This window comes from Haliotis asinina, chromosome 8 (assembly GCF_037392515.1).
Source record: "Haliotis asinina isolate JCU_RB_2024 chromosome 8, JCU_Hal_asi_v2, whole genome shotgun sequence".
Classification (NCBI taxonomy): domain Eukaryota; kingdom Metazoa; phylum Mollusca; class Gastropoda; order Lepetellida; family Haliotidae; genus Haliotis; species Haliotis asinina.
The window spans coordinates 7,238,549-7,252,098 of NC_090287.1; the positions used below are offsets into that span (position 1 = coordinate 7,238,549).

General features: G+C 37.5%; 1 protein-coding gene across 5 annotated transcripts in view; it reads left to right on the plus strand.

Annotated features, from left to right (window-relative positions):
• Positions 1 to 5,625: 5,625 nt before the first annotated feature.
• LOC137294063 (regulator of G-protein signaling 7-like) overlaps positions 5,626 to 13,550 on the plus strand; it is a 121,529-nt gene continuing 113,604 nt past the window's right edge. For 4 of the 5 annotated variants that reach the window (XM_067824993.1, XM_067824995.1, XM_067824994.1 and 1 more), the window contains exon 1: positions 5,626 to 6,763. In XM_067824993.1, the coding sequence (XP_067681094.1) occupies positions 6,641 to 6,763 (123 nt within the window). In that variant the 5' untranslated portion in view covers positions 5,626 to 6,640. The remainder of the gene's footprint in view (positions 6,764 to 13,550) is intronic. The other variant, XM_067824997.1, reaches the window with a different exon arrangement.

Below are 13,550 nucleotides of genomic sequence, written 5' to 3' on the forward strand. Positions count from 1 at the left end.
TGCGGTGGCAATGATGCCAGCACTTGTTCCCGAGAGAAGTGCGACACCAACTACCAGCTGGCATGCGTCAGGAACGAATGTACCTGCATCGTCTCAGCATGTTTCACCGGACAAGGTGAGGCGTTCTACACATCACTGCCAGATATGATACTCCAAACATCATTACTAGAATTCCTATAATTCACCGTAGTGGAACTACCAGGGGCTTTAGCATTCGTTTATCAGAACAATATGATTGCTATATGGCGATGTAACGTTAAGTTTGAATGGAACTACTGTCAACAAGATCTGTTGCATTTCCACTGTGCTGCGTATCCCTGGGCCTTCGTTGCTTTGTCCTTAACGGCTCTGTTCTGTGTGATGATATTTACACCCACCACATCTCATTAAAGAATCGTGCCATGCCCACACCGACCACTGCAGCTATGCTGCCGCTGCTGCTGGATGCCGTTGTCAGCACAGCTGGCACTGTATCAACCACCGATGTTACTGTGGGGGAAGGTGAGAATATTACTCTTTGTAAAGTCAAATATAAAAACAACGGTTTGTTCTAACACCGCAATAGTGAGTGAGTTTAGTTTTACGCTATCTGTAAATAATCCAGTGTGAACCAGACAATCCTGTGATCAACAGCATGAACATCGTTCTACGCAGTTGTGATACTATGACATATGTCAACACCGCCAGCTAGCCTGACCACCCGATCCCGTTAGTCGCTTAATACAACAAGCATGGGTTACTGAAAATCAATTCTAACCTGGATTTTCACGGATCGAGAGACCGCAAAGGCGACTTGGTGTATTTTAGCAATCTTACTATTGAGAGACGTATGCCATTTACCAGTAACGCTTAACTGTATACTGCGTTTTGCCTCGCACATTACTCGGTGGTAACATCTTCGCGAACATCTGGAAGTCTGACAAGACGGGGTATGACCTTTTGTCATATGTTTATTATTTTGTTGAATTACATGACCATGCTTCCCGGCTAAAATTATATATTTTACGTGCGCTATGCGCAGTTATTAAGATCATTATTTTCGTTTGCAGGACTTGATCAAGACCGACGTTACTCACCAGACATCTTGCTGTTTTTCATGACAGTAAACAAACTGAAGGTTTAGACACTCATCTTATCATTCATCACGTATGAGTTTGGTTTAACGCCTCTCTCGGCAGTATTGCGATCGGTCTGTAAATAATCCGGACCAGACAATCCAATGATCAACAGCATTCATGTCGATCTACGGGATGGGAACTGTTTGTGGTCTGCTTCCGTTTAAATTCGAATACTCTAAGAACTGAAATGTTATTCAAGGGAGCGTTACTTCCAACTCGACATTTAGCTTTTTTCATGCACGTGTTTACACCTTATCCATTACACAGTAATCTAACTAGGCACTATTTCCTCTCATTCAACGCATGCGCATCTGGGGTCAAAACAATGGTAGTTAATGGATCCAGGCTATGTAATATTGTGAGTAATTTGGATTTAACACCTTTTGAACAGTATTCCACTTACGTCCAGGTTTGTCAGATAAATGTATAAGAAAAGCCCCTACTGACAGTAAGTCATGGACTTGGTCGGGATCTGCCGTAAGACATAGCAGTGAATGCATATATCCTTCATCGCGCCTCTGAAATCATCATACCAATAGATTATGTTCCACGTGAATGGTTAGACAATTACATTTCATCTGTACATTGCGTCGATTGCGATAAACACCCAGATGCAAATATAAAATGAAAGAATCACCCGTAAAATGTGGGAGAACAGAGTATGGTTGGTGATTCGTCTTGACAGCTGAACATGTTTCTGGTTCATGAACTTTGTTCTACGCTGAACTGACCAATATTCCGTCTCTATCCCGACAACAAATAACTGAATCTGTACAGGGCACCCTCTGATTATAGCAAAAGTCTAGTCAAATTGCAGTTCTCTGATGACGGCCATTAGTACATTTTGCATTTACTGTCCCTGCAGTAGGTTATGCCGTTATTGTTATTTGAAATATAAACTACATAGATCTATGCCAAGAACATGATACACACAATATTCGAGATTCGTTGGAATTCAACTGAGGCAAATATAGTTTAAAGCCGACGGATATCGACGACAGATTTTGAAAGATATTGTGTATATACACTATATATGCATTCTGTACATGTACATGTGCACTTTCAGAAGTAGCTCCGCTTAAGCTGTCTGTTTGTTATCGCCCGCACACAGGAATATTCTTGTTATGAGATGTGGTCTCTAAATGATCAGTCCAGTGAATTCCTCTGTGAGGTTCGATGCAATCGAGATGCAGTTGGATACATCGACAGGAAGTATCCTATAATGAGATGACTTGTATGTGAGTAAACTTATCTCCACTGCAATACTGTGCACATGCAAGCAGTGCAGATTAAAAGTAGTCTAAAACTAAGTATAGGGAATACATGAAAACGCTGGTGACAATAATGGTCCTAATCGCGGTCAAGTGTCTCCACATGTCTCCCCTGGGGTTACAAAATCAGAAATCGCTCCGAACAAGTCAGTTTTCATTTCGGGCAGTCAAATAATGGTATCTTACTTGTCCGTGGGCTACTGGATAATTTCCACTTATGGTTTCAAACTGTAAATAAACTTGGACTGCATTCCATGTGCTAAAGATGTAGCCATTAATTTTCGCAATGATAATAAAGAAGAGTTATTTTTCTTTGCTAATTATCACTTTTTAGATATATAGTCCAGTAAACATTAACATCAAGTACCATGTCGATATATTCTTTCACAATTACATCATCATTATTATGTTATAAAATCAGGGCAAGTGGGAAATTAGTCAGGACAATTTACTGCTAGACACATATTAGATGATCCTGCGCACTAAAAGCATTTGTGACAAGAGAGGCGGTACAACGAAATTGGGCGAGTACACTTGGCTGCTACAGGTAGCTTGACGATTATGCACGTGCAATACATGCTAACCGTGACATGAAATCAACACCGCATATTCCTTCGAATGATAAGACTGCAATTTCAGGCATAAGATACTGATATTCCACGGTAACTTTTAGTTAAGACGAAGACAAACAGATGACTAGGGCATTGACAAGCATTTTAGATATTCAACAATTTTGTTTAAAAAAACCCAGGAGTCATTTGCTTCGTGAAATGGATGGGTGGTCCTAAACATATTTGCTCAGTATATTGTGTTGATTCAATTCGTTGGGATTGTACCTGTTCCCAAATCGAGTGTGCTATAACAATCCATGCGTGAAACGCACGGGGAAAATGATATTTATCAGACAACCTTTCTCGCTCTTGTTTCACGTGGATCGTTCTGTGGGGCGTTCCCAAGTATGCAAATTGGGGTCATTTGTCAGGTCGTGGATCATCTTATATGTGTTTACCAGTATTTTCTTAAAGTCGCTTGCCCTGGCATCCTTTCACAAAGCGCTAAGGTGATCGTAAGGCATTAGGGTAACCTTAGTGCAATGTTAAAGAATGGGAGTTAAGGTTAACCTTAGTTAAGGTTGCCCCTGATACACACGCACGGGTGTCAAAGTGCCCAGCGACCGACATTTGTCATTAAGGCGACTGAATGGTACACGTGGCCGATGCATGTAGCCCTGAGATATCGACAGATCCTACGATGTCAGTCATTGGACAGTCTGACTCAGTTAATACTGGATATTAATCATATTAATCCACTTATATAACTGAGTACGGTAGTTAACAAAACAAATACCACGTTACAACTTTAACCACGAAACAAGAGTTGTATCACTGTGAAGATTTAGTAGAAAGAGCATGCCCGAAATATCTCAACAGTTATGTAATATACTGGACAAAATAAGTTGGGGATATTGGTATTTTTATATTGATATTTTATCAGTGTGTCAATGAATAAATACGTCACTATTCAAAATTTCAAAATTTGCATAATCCGGAACTATTTTTGTCCAGAATAATTACACAAGACACCGGAGCTGCTAGACTATTCCTAGACATAATGGGAAGTTTACTTTTGGAAAATGGGAGTCATCTCTCTTAACTTAGAGTCTTGTGGACAAGCATTTACAGTACTGCGGTTCCTTAGCAAATAAATATGGAAAGGGACCTGTTTGAGAACATAGCAAAATATGAGTGAGTGTGTGAAGTTTAGCGGTTATTGAAAAACAGTAAATGAAACCTTATCTGTGGACGCTACGAAGATTATTAGTCAGTGTGTGTTTTAGTTTTGTTTGTTGTTGTGTGTCTTTTGTTGTTGTTGTTTGTCTTTTGTTGTTGTTTGGTTTTTGTTTGTTTCTTTTTTGTTGTTTTGGATTTTTTGTTCAACGTTTCAGAAATACTTGTTTATGTATGAACTCCTTTTTAGCATTTAAGTTTTCATAGCAAAACAGTATGAAACCTCACATGTTAAAAGGGAGTTCAAATATTAACAAGTTCTTCGGACGTGTTTAATTAAAAAATAACAAATTACAGCTGGCTACATTAACAGATACAGTGTTGTGGGTGCATGCATGAGGGGAAAATGCACTTTACATTCAATGAACAAACCCATTGTGTTATAGCACATATTGGGCGCTACAGCTAGAAAGTGATTTGTTTAGAACAGTCAGAGAAGCGATCTCTAAGCATACAACACCCCCTGAATTTGGAATAAAATTTAAAATAATATAAAAAAAATTAAAAGTTATGTAATGAATGGGTTTCGGTTTTGTCGCTTTGGCAATTATTTTGAAGTATCATGTCGGAGACACAAGAACTCAGCTTCACAACATACCTTATAGCAGGGAGCCTGTTGTAGATTAGCCCTGCTTATAAGGAATCAAAACGAGGTCCTCGTCATGGAGGCGAACTGTTTAATTAACCATATGACTATCTTTGAACAAAGAACGATAAAAGAAATTGCACTGATGTAATATATTTCTAGGTTTGTCAGCAACAAACCCATTGTCATGGAGGTCGTCGAACATTTGAATGTGGGAAATTTCGGTTAATGATGTTTTTCCAAGGTCGCACTACGTCCAATACAAGTAAATAATGTTCAAACCCAAACCTACCCATTCACCCATACTATTCCGAACGATTTACTGAAGGGTTTGCAAAATTATTACTTCTAGCCAGTCTCCAGACTGATTCGTATGAAAGGGTGAAGTGGAACCGTGTTATATCCAATGGCAATACCTTAATATTGTGAAATGGAAACACGTAGATTTTTTTAATTCAATGATCCTGCGATGAACGTATATCATGTGATCTGTGGCTGGTATTAAGCCCCTTCCCAACAGGGTAATAAACCGTATAACCCATGGCAGCAACCTACAACGCGATCATCTCCCGTGGTGCCTGTCCCTGAAACATGGAGCCCCTCGCGGTTCTAATTCCACGCCAGCTTCTATTAGCACCGGGAGGCTAATTAATTGTGTTATTTAAATATAGAGCAGAGTCGAGTACTTAGCACATGGGAAACATGTACCGCTTGCATTATGGGAGATCACTGTTGTTAACTTAGACGCGCCTGTTAGGATCGATAATATTTCAGTTGCTTCCCATTTGTTTACGAGTTTAGTTCAGTTTTCTGACTATAGGCGGCGATTCTAGCCTGGGGAACCAATCAGCTGTTGAATAATCGATTGGCGCTAATTGTATTCAATATGGAGGTCGGTAGTGACTATTTGTCATATGTCAGATCAGCATTGCTAGTGTTTCTTTGGTATTAGTTCCGATCTGAACATGCTATGTCCGCAAATTGATTGATAGCAAGAAATTCGAAGCATTCCTCAAAAGAGGTACAACGTAATGTCGCGGTAATTTATCCAGGGCTTGTGTTGGAAACACGACCGTGAATGTTGGAGCTGAGCTGGCTTGGAGCAGAGCGAGTGAGGGGAGATACATCTCAAGGCTCATGGCCAGGTTATTTTACTAAGATGTCGGTACCGGGGTTGAAGATGCGCTCGGACTGAAGTGGGTCAAGCCAGCTAGGTAGTCTTTGTGCTTCAAGTGTGGACATTGTGCTGGGTCATTCCCCCAGGGCGCAGAGACCGCTGTCAAGAATATGTGATGGTATAAGAACTCGGCTGCAAGATTCCTTGCCAGGCGTCAAAAATCTTTGCGCCCAAAAGTGTCTAGATTTTTATTACGCACCATGCCGAACAGTTTGAAGGAATTAGAGGTGGAATGGCGTTGCTAAATATCTAATTAACTCTATTTGATGTTCAAAGCGAATCTGTCGAGCGAAAGCAGGCACGGTTTCAGCGATAGGGACACGAGAACGGTTGGTTCCATGCTACCAGTGCACGGGATGTAATGTTCGTAAAGCAAGCATTGATTTTCTAGGATTTTCGCCCGCCTCAAAGTCTTTAAACATCGGGCAGATCTACATGGACAGTGTGTGTGTCTGAGGAATCAAATTTTAACAGATGGAATGGGGTATGGGTGAAAATACATGCCGGTAGAACGCATGGCTAAATCCATGCATGAGATTGTATATTGATTGGGACTGTGAATTGGTCAATTGGCACATGTCTTGGTTGATGTTCGAGAGGAGGGCTCGCTCGCCTTGTTGTCGCTGGTACTCTGTTTGGGGAGGGTTACGCCTTCAGACACAGATTTCAAAGGCTGTTAAAGAAATTAACTCGTGATTGTAATGATGGCTCACCGAAACAGCACGAAGCGGTCGGAGTCCCTACCGAACACTTTACCAGGTGCAATGTTTGGAAACGGACAACACAACGCGGAGGATAACCCAAACTACTTGGTGTATAAGAAGGTTTGTAATCTCATAGACTGTTATAGTCTGTTTCCTATAATCACCGTTTCCTTGTTTCAGTATCACTTGTAGAACGAACGTTTTTTGGCACCTGTTGCAGGAATCAAAGAAATTCGTTCAGAGTTTCACTTATTTCTCACTTAGGAAGTTGGTTACCATTATTTGTTGGGTGCTCTTGTTTATTCCTTGTTTTAAAGTATGGAATCATTTCTTTTTTTTCCAGAGAATAAGATAAAAATGGCTCTGTTAGAAATGCTATTGTTTTCATATATTTTTGCTTATTCAGCAGTTTATGACAAGACCTTCTGTTATTTTTAATATTTTTTTGTAGTTGTATACCACAATTCGAATATGTACACATGCTACTGCTTGTAGTTCAATATTTTGGTTTGAAAATGTATGTTTCGAAATGCATGTTTTCATAATTCACATTGACTATTTTGTGTGATTGACTCAACAATATAATGGACAATATTAATGTATTTAGAAATACATGTACTCCATGGAGGACCTTCAAAAGGCTTAGAGTGTTGTTAAGAAGAACCTGGTACAAGTAAGGGACACAACTCAGTAGTAACTGGAAGCATGTTCAGTATCATCACATTGATCCAGATATATTTGAGCTTTTAGAAATTACTTCACAATGTATTCATTAAATAGGTGAAATCACAAATGACAAATCCTCTGAGACCTTGAGGAAAGAACCTGCTGGTAACAATCTACAGTATGATAGAAAAGACTTCCCAAACAAGAAATCTATCACACATCTTCACTCAAATGTGTGATGAAAATGGATTTTAACCTGACCACGTTGACCACTGTGACAATCTCATAATATTCCCATTTGACCATAGTTTAAATCTTGGTAAGTAATACAAGGAACACAAGACACCGACAGCTGCCATATTTCTCTTAAGGAACCTCTTGAGTTCTGTAATGAGATGAGGATGGTTGAAGCATTAGCGAGTGATTTTATTAGTCCATGCTCATGTTTACATGGTTTATATTTCTGACCTTTGCCCACATTGAAAGGGAAGGTGGCAGAGTAGACAAGGTGGCAGGTTTTAACCAAGTGGAACAAGACAGCACTTTATATACTTCTGTCTACATGGCTGACATATTACTGATGTACCTATAGATCTTAACTCACTCGCTCGCATACCTCTGTCAGTTATTGTGTTAATGGATGACCCCTACTGAATACCCTAGAATGCCTTGATCTATGTCAATTAAGTATCTGGTTTGATTCCCTTTCAGTTATACATGGTTTACATGTACCAGTTCTAATACTGCTGTTTTCAGAGATTAGACCTTTTTCTGTTGTTTTGATATAATGAAATGTGATTTTTTTTAATGACATTTGGTATTAAGAAGAGAAATTATACACATAATACATTGTTTGATTCATGTGGAAATCTGTGGAACAAATGTAATGGACAGAAGTGATAATCACACATTTCAATGATTTACACTTCATTCAGACAGTTTATTAGAATTTAAGGGACATCATCATGATGTATCACATATAGTATTCCTGACAACTTTCCAATTATCTTCTTTACCTGATATTGTGGACAATTGCTCCATTGTGGGTGTGGCCTTATACTATGATGTTGACAACTAATCCAGTCCTTGGCTGGTCCAGTTCCATATTCTTTACAACTATATATATAGTTATATATTATTTTCTTGACAACTGATTCAGTGTTATGCTATTCAACACTACAGTGTGTAAACTGTAATAGTTTATTTTTCTCATATGCTCCTGATTTGATCAGGACTAATAATATACTTAGTACTAGTTATTGTGACTGTTTTAAAGTTGGTTTAAAGCCTGGTCTAATACTACTAGTACTAGTAATACTACTAGTACTCTTATCAACTTCCAAAATAATCTTTAATGTTATTTTGCAGATATATTATCATTTTGAGCTGCCAGACAGTGTCCTGTCTGCCCTGGCCCTGTGAGCAAACAATTTTTGTGAATACTTTTGAAAATTTGTGATGCAAAACAAATGTAAGGGGATTTTTCAATTAGATTACCATTATTTATCTTATGTAACTCAATCTTAAGACTATACCTGTGGTAAGCCAATGTTAAAGTATGGGAGCTGTGGTCATCTTGTGCAAGGATGACTTTGTGAAAAGAAGCCGATTTGTAGCTTTCTTCCCAGAAAGAACTGTGACTTTCATTTCATTTCATTAATATGGAACACCATGTGACAATGCTTGAAACAAGACCATCTCTCTCAGTGGAAACCCAGACCAGATATTTGTAATAAAGCAGGCATCTAGACAAGAAATCATCACTTACAGTATGTTTTTCTGAAAAAATGAATTTTGCACTTGGCAACCTAAAAAAATCAAAGATTTCACTCTGTCCCTTTCTGTAAGTTTAAGGGGTAACTTTGCATCCTTTAATAACATTTTACAAAACTTTGTACTTTCCCAAATATGTTTATTTTAAATTTCTTCAGTGTTTTCATGTGTGATTCTGAGAATTGAGGGAGAACGTTTCTTGGTCAAAATCAGAAGCCATTAGGAAGTTAATGTTGGCAATGTGCTACTTAAATATAGCCAAGGATATTTGTAGTTGTTGCATTAATTTGTTTCCCCATCAACAGTTTAATACAATATTTGTATTGCAGAATCAAAACAAATGAAGCTTTTAGTTGCTGAAACCAACCTGTTCTATATATGTTAGATATAAGTTTTTCCTTGAATATTAAATGAATATTTTGTTTTGAGATGCTCCTTGAACAAACAGTATGTATTGAATCTGAAAAGCAATGAATGACTGTATTTTATGGATATGTGTGCATTCCAAAAGTGTAAGTGGAAAGTAACTAGATCCATTGCAGATAAAAAAGCATGAAGTGCAATTCCATTGTTGGTTTTGCGGTCTTTTAGCTCTATAGGGAATATAACACTCAACATGTTCATTGTAACACTGGCAAAGATCTTTCAGCGTATATATTCTGGAAACGTTAAAATATATAAAATATAAAATAAACATAGGCATTAAATAATTACCTTTTGCTCAAAAAGTATTGTGATATTTTTGTTGGACTTGGTGGTGTAGAATTATGCTAATGGTAAACTAAGAGTGTATTTAATGTCTGTTTAATTAACTTCTATCAGAAAGTCAACACATGCATACTAACACATAAAACCAGACTTTTTATGCCTTATGGATACATAATGTGATACTTGGGTAGTAATTTTTGTCCTTTGTTAATGCTGAAATCAAATGAAAAAGATGAGACAAGAAAGGATGAGGACACCTAAAACATTTTTGGTACAGACTAGATTTGACGTCAGTCCATTGTATGTTATTTATAAAGATTTGACTGACATCTTTATTCAGGCAATATTATGGGGAAAAAATCTTTTATCCAGAGTATCCTCACGGGAATACTATCAATTCTGATATAAAAGTGTTACTGATAATTGATGTAAGTTAATTTTGAGAAACATTATAACAATCACACTGTTTTTGTTGTGGCCCAGAGAGACATAATCCACAAAATATCTTTATGAACATTAGTCCCAGTGGGAACCACTGATGCCTGTGTTGCCAGGGTTTTGTGCTATCATAATAACTCTATTGACCGTTCCAGTAGAATATTTTTGAAGGGATTTTCTCAACGGAAATGCAATAGAAGTTTTAATGAATTAGCCATGTACTCATCATCGATGCTCATTTTTTGGCTAAGGTTGGAAACAAACCCTTGCGTTGTTTCTTTGTTTCTGGAATTTTTATGTAAAAAATATGAAGCAAAAATAATAACAGCTTCTTTTTGTTAATCAGGGGTTTCTGACTGTTTTGTTTTGTGTTTTTTTGTTTTGTTTTGTTTTGCGATGATAAGATTGTTCAGGGAAAGCCACAGTGTCAGCATTTAATGAGGAGCACAAGTGTATGTATATTTGACATACACAAGGAAGAAGGAGGTATGTCTGTTGGTTGTTGGTCATGTTATCAAGTCACATAGGGAGATGCTGGAGAGTAATTATAACAACGGAGCTGATGTTTTCAGCTGTCAGACTTACATGAAGGTTTAGATAAGCAGAAAGACCTGCTTAGATTAGATGAGGCTTGCAGTAATAGGTGTACTAGCTCACCCAGGCGTTCATGGGCATGTTGGTTTAGAACTGGTCTTCAGCTTACGGAACTGGTCATAGAGTCTCATGGGGAATTGAGTCAACGGTTAACTGGTGATGTAGTTGATTGTGTGTCATTCTACCATGACAGCTAGGATTCTTGTTTATGGTATCAATCACTGGCTAGTCCTTTAGTGATCGGTTGGTGATATGTCACTTTCATATTGCTATACAAGACATTAGTGAGTTTCAAAAATAATGCAAGTCACAACCCTTTTGTCTGAAGTGTTCTATGGAATTCAGGAGTAGCCCTGCCATTAAACTATAAAATCTAATCAACAATCTGTAACAGTAAGCTATAGAGACTTCAGATACAGTGATACAGTTTCAGATGACAGAAATATGACTGAATCATAACATGACCTATCTTTATAAGTTGCAGTTTGCTTGGGATGATACCAAAGCAATAAAATGTGTGTCAAAAGAGATAGGTTTGGCCACCTGGATGCCAATAAGCAGCTTTATGTATTCATCACAACTGTTGTTGCTGAACTGGATGTTTTGGACAGATGTGACAGTCGATCACAGACCCACTAAAGACACACTATTACACTCACTTTCTGTAACTAATTAGAAACTGAAGGACTTCGAAGTGGTTTTGAGCAGCACTTGGTGCTGGATATTAGTGCTATATAATATAAATCTTTGAATGTTTGTTTGAGTTATAGATGTAAGAATTCTATGGTAAGGTTTCAAAGAACTCATTGGTACAGTTTTGAAGAATTCATTGATAAGGTTACAAAGGACTTGTTGGTAAGGTTATAGCATGCTCGATATCTCCAGGGTATACATTGCGATAAATATCCACTATACATCTACGGCTGGCATGATAACTTTATTACCTCCCTTTGCTGGCTCTGCATTCTCACAGTAGCCAATCAGTTAAGCCGTTATTACAACCCAGTTTGCCAAAATCAACAAAGATAGCTGCATAGGTTTGTTTGCAGTGCACTCAGATTTTTGAGAAATCATACAGACAAATTCACAGGTCTCAGAAAAATTTACAAAAAGATATGCAAGAACTCCTTCTACCTTTTTCAGAGAACATCTGCATGGTTTGTGTTGCCAAGTTCAATCGATTAGATAATTCAAAAAGCAAAAGTGAGTTGTGATTGGTCCGCTCAGCTTCCCAGTATAGACACCTGATTGGATAAAAAGCCAGCCAAGGGAGGTAATAAATTTAATCGAGCTGAGGCATTCTGATAAATCTCTACTATACCCTGGAGATATCGAGAATGAGGTTAGAAAGACTTTGTTAGTAAGTCGGTAAGGTTACAAGGAATTCATTGGTATTGTTACAAGAAATTAGTTGGTGAGGTTATAAAGAAGTCTTCGGTAAGGTTAACAAGAGCAAAGATGCAGTCATGCATGGCCAGAGACAGTCGTTACCGTTTGATCAACATGACTTGACTACACTTGACTCAGAAGCCCTGTGTAAATCCAGTGTTCAAATATATTGTTTCTTGTGCTGTGAACCTTACATGACAGAATGCTCCCAGGATGTCCATTCAAGAATATGTCACATTATTAAGGGATAAGGGACACCTGAGTTTTTCACATTAATGTCATGCTTGAACTGATTTCATGATTTACATTTGTTCAAATAATGCTGAGTGCATGTCACATTTAGAGCCTTTCTTTGTGATGGGCAGAAAGTCTTTCATCAGTCACTTGAAAGGATTAATTTAATAATTGATAACGCTAAATGAAGTGCGTGTATGGGGAATTGAAACAAATGTTCTTTGTATAATTAAAAGGTATAGGAGATTGAGATAACATCTGCTATGAAATGTTTGGTATGATGTTTATGTCACAGGGTAAAATCTTGGTCTTTTTGGTAGAGTGAAATATTAAAATTAAAATAAATATTTAAAATTATGCATTTATTTAAAGTATTAGGAGACATCTTTCATTTTGAATGTGACTTAAAATGGACATTATAGCCTGTTTCTTTTCTCATATTACAGTCTGCTGTTTGTTTCTATCCTATCCATTGTCTTTGTGTTTGTGGAATCATTTATGTAAAAATAATCCAAAACATAAACATTTTAAACGGAAGAATAAATTGGACAGCCTAATCAATATTGGGAAAAAACATGTAACTATTCATTAGTTATAAATTTGAGAGTCTGTAATGAGATATTTTGTTGAGCCTATATCATGCGTTACTGCCGGTATGAACTGTTGCCTTTACAATGACTAGTCTGGCATTCTGCATCTGACGTTGTTGCCTGGCCTATATCAGCGTGGCGTCATCACAACTGAGTTCTTTAGATGAGCTCTGTGCACCAACTGTCAATCAAGCTTGTTTACTATGAGCGCTTCATTCACAGAGCTTCAATGTAGCATTAGAAGAATGTACACTTGTGATGTAAGCTTAGACTGTTTCAAGGCCATTAGAAGTCTTTTCTGAAAGCAGTTCTTTTGTTGGGAGAAATTAATGTTCTGACAGTTTTTGTTAGATGCTTTATCTATAACATGGAATATCATGGGATATGGTCACATTATATGACCTTGGAATGCAAGTGTTTCTGATAATAAGTCTTTAATAATATGGCTAAAATTGTTTTTTTATTTATATGTCTTATCTTATATTTCTTTTAAAGATTTATTCAGTCAAATATAT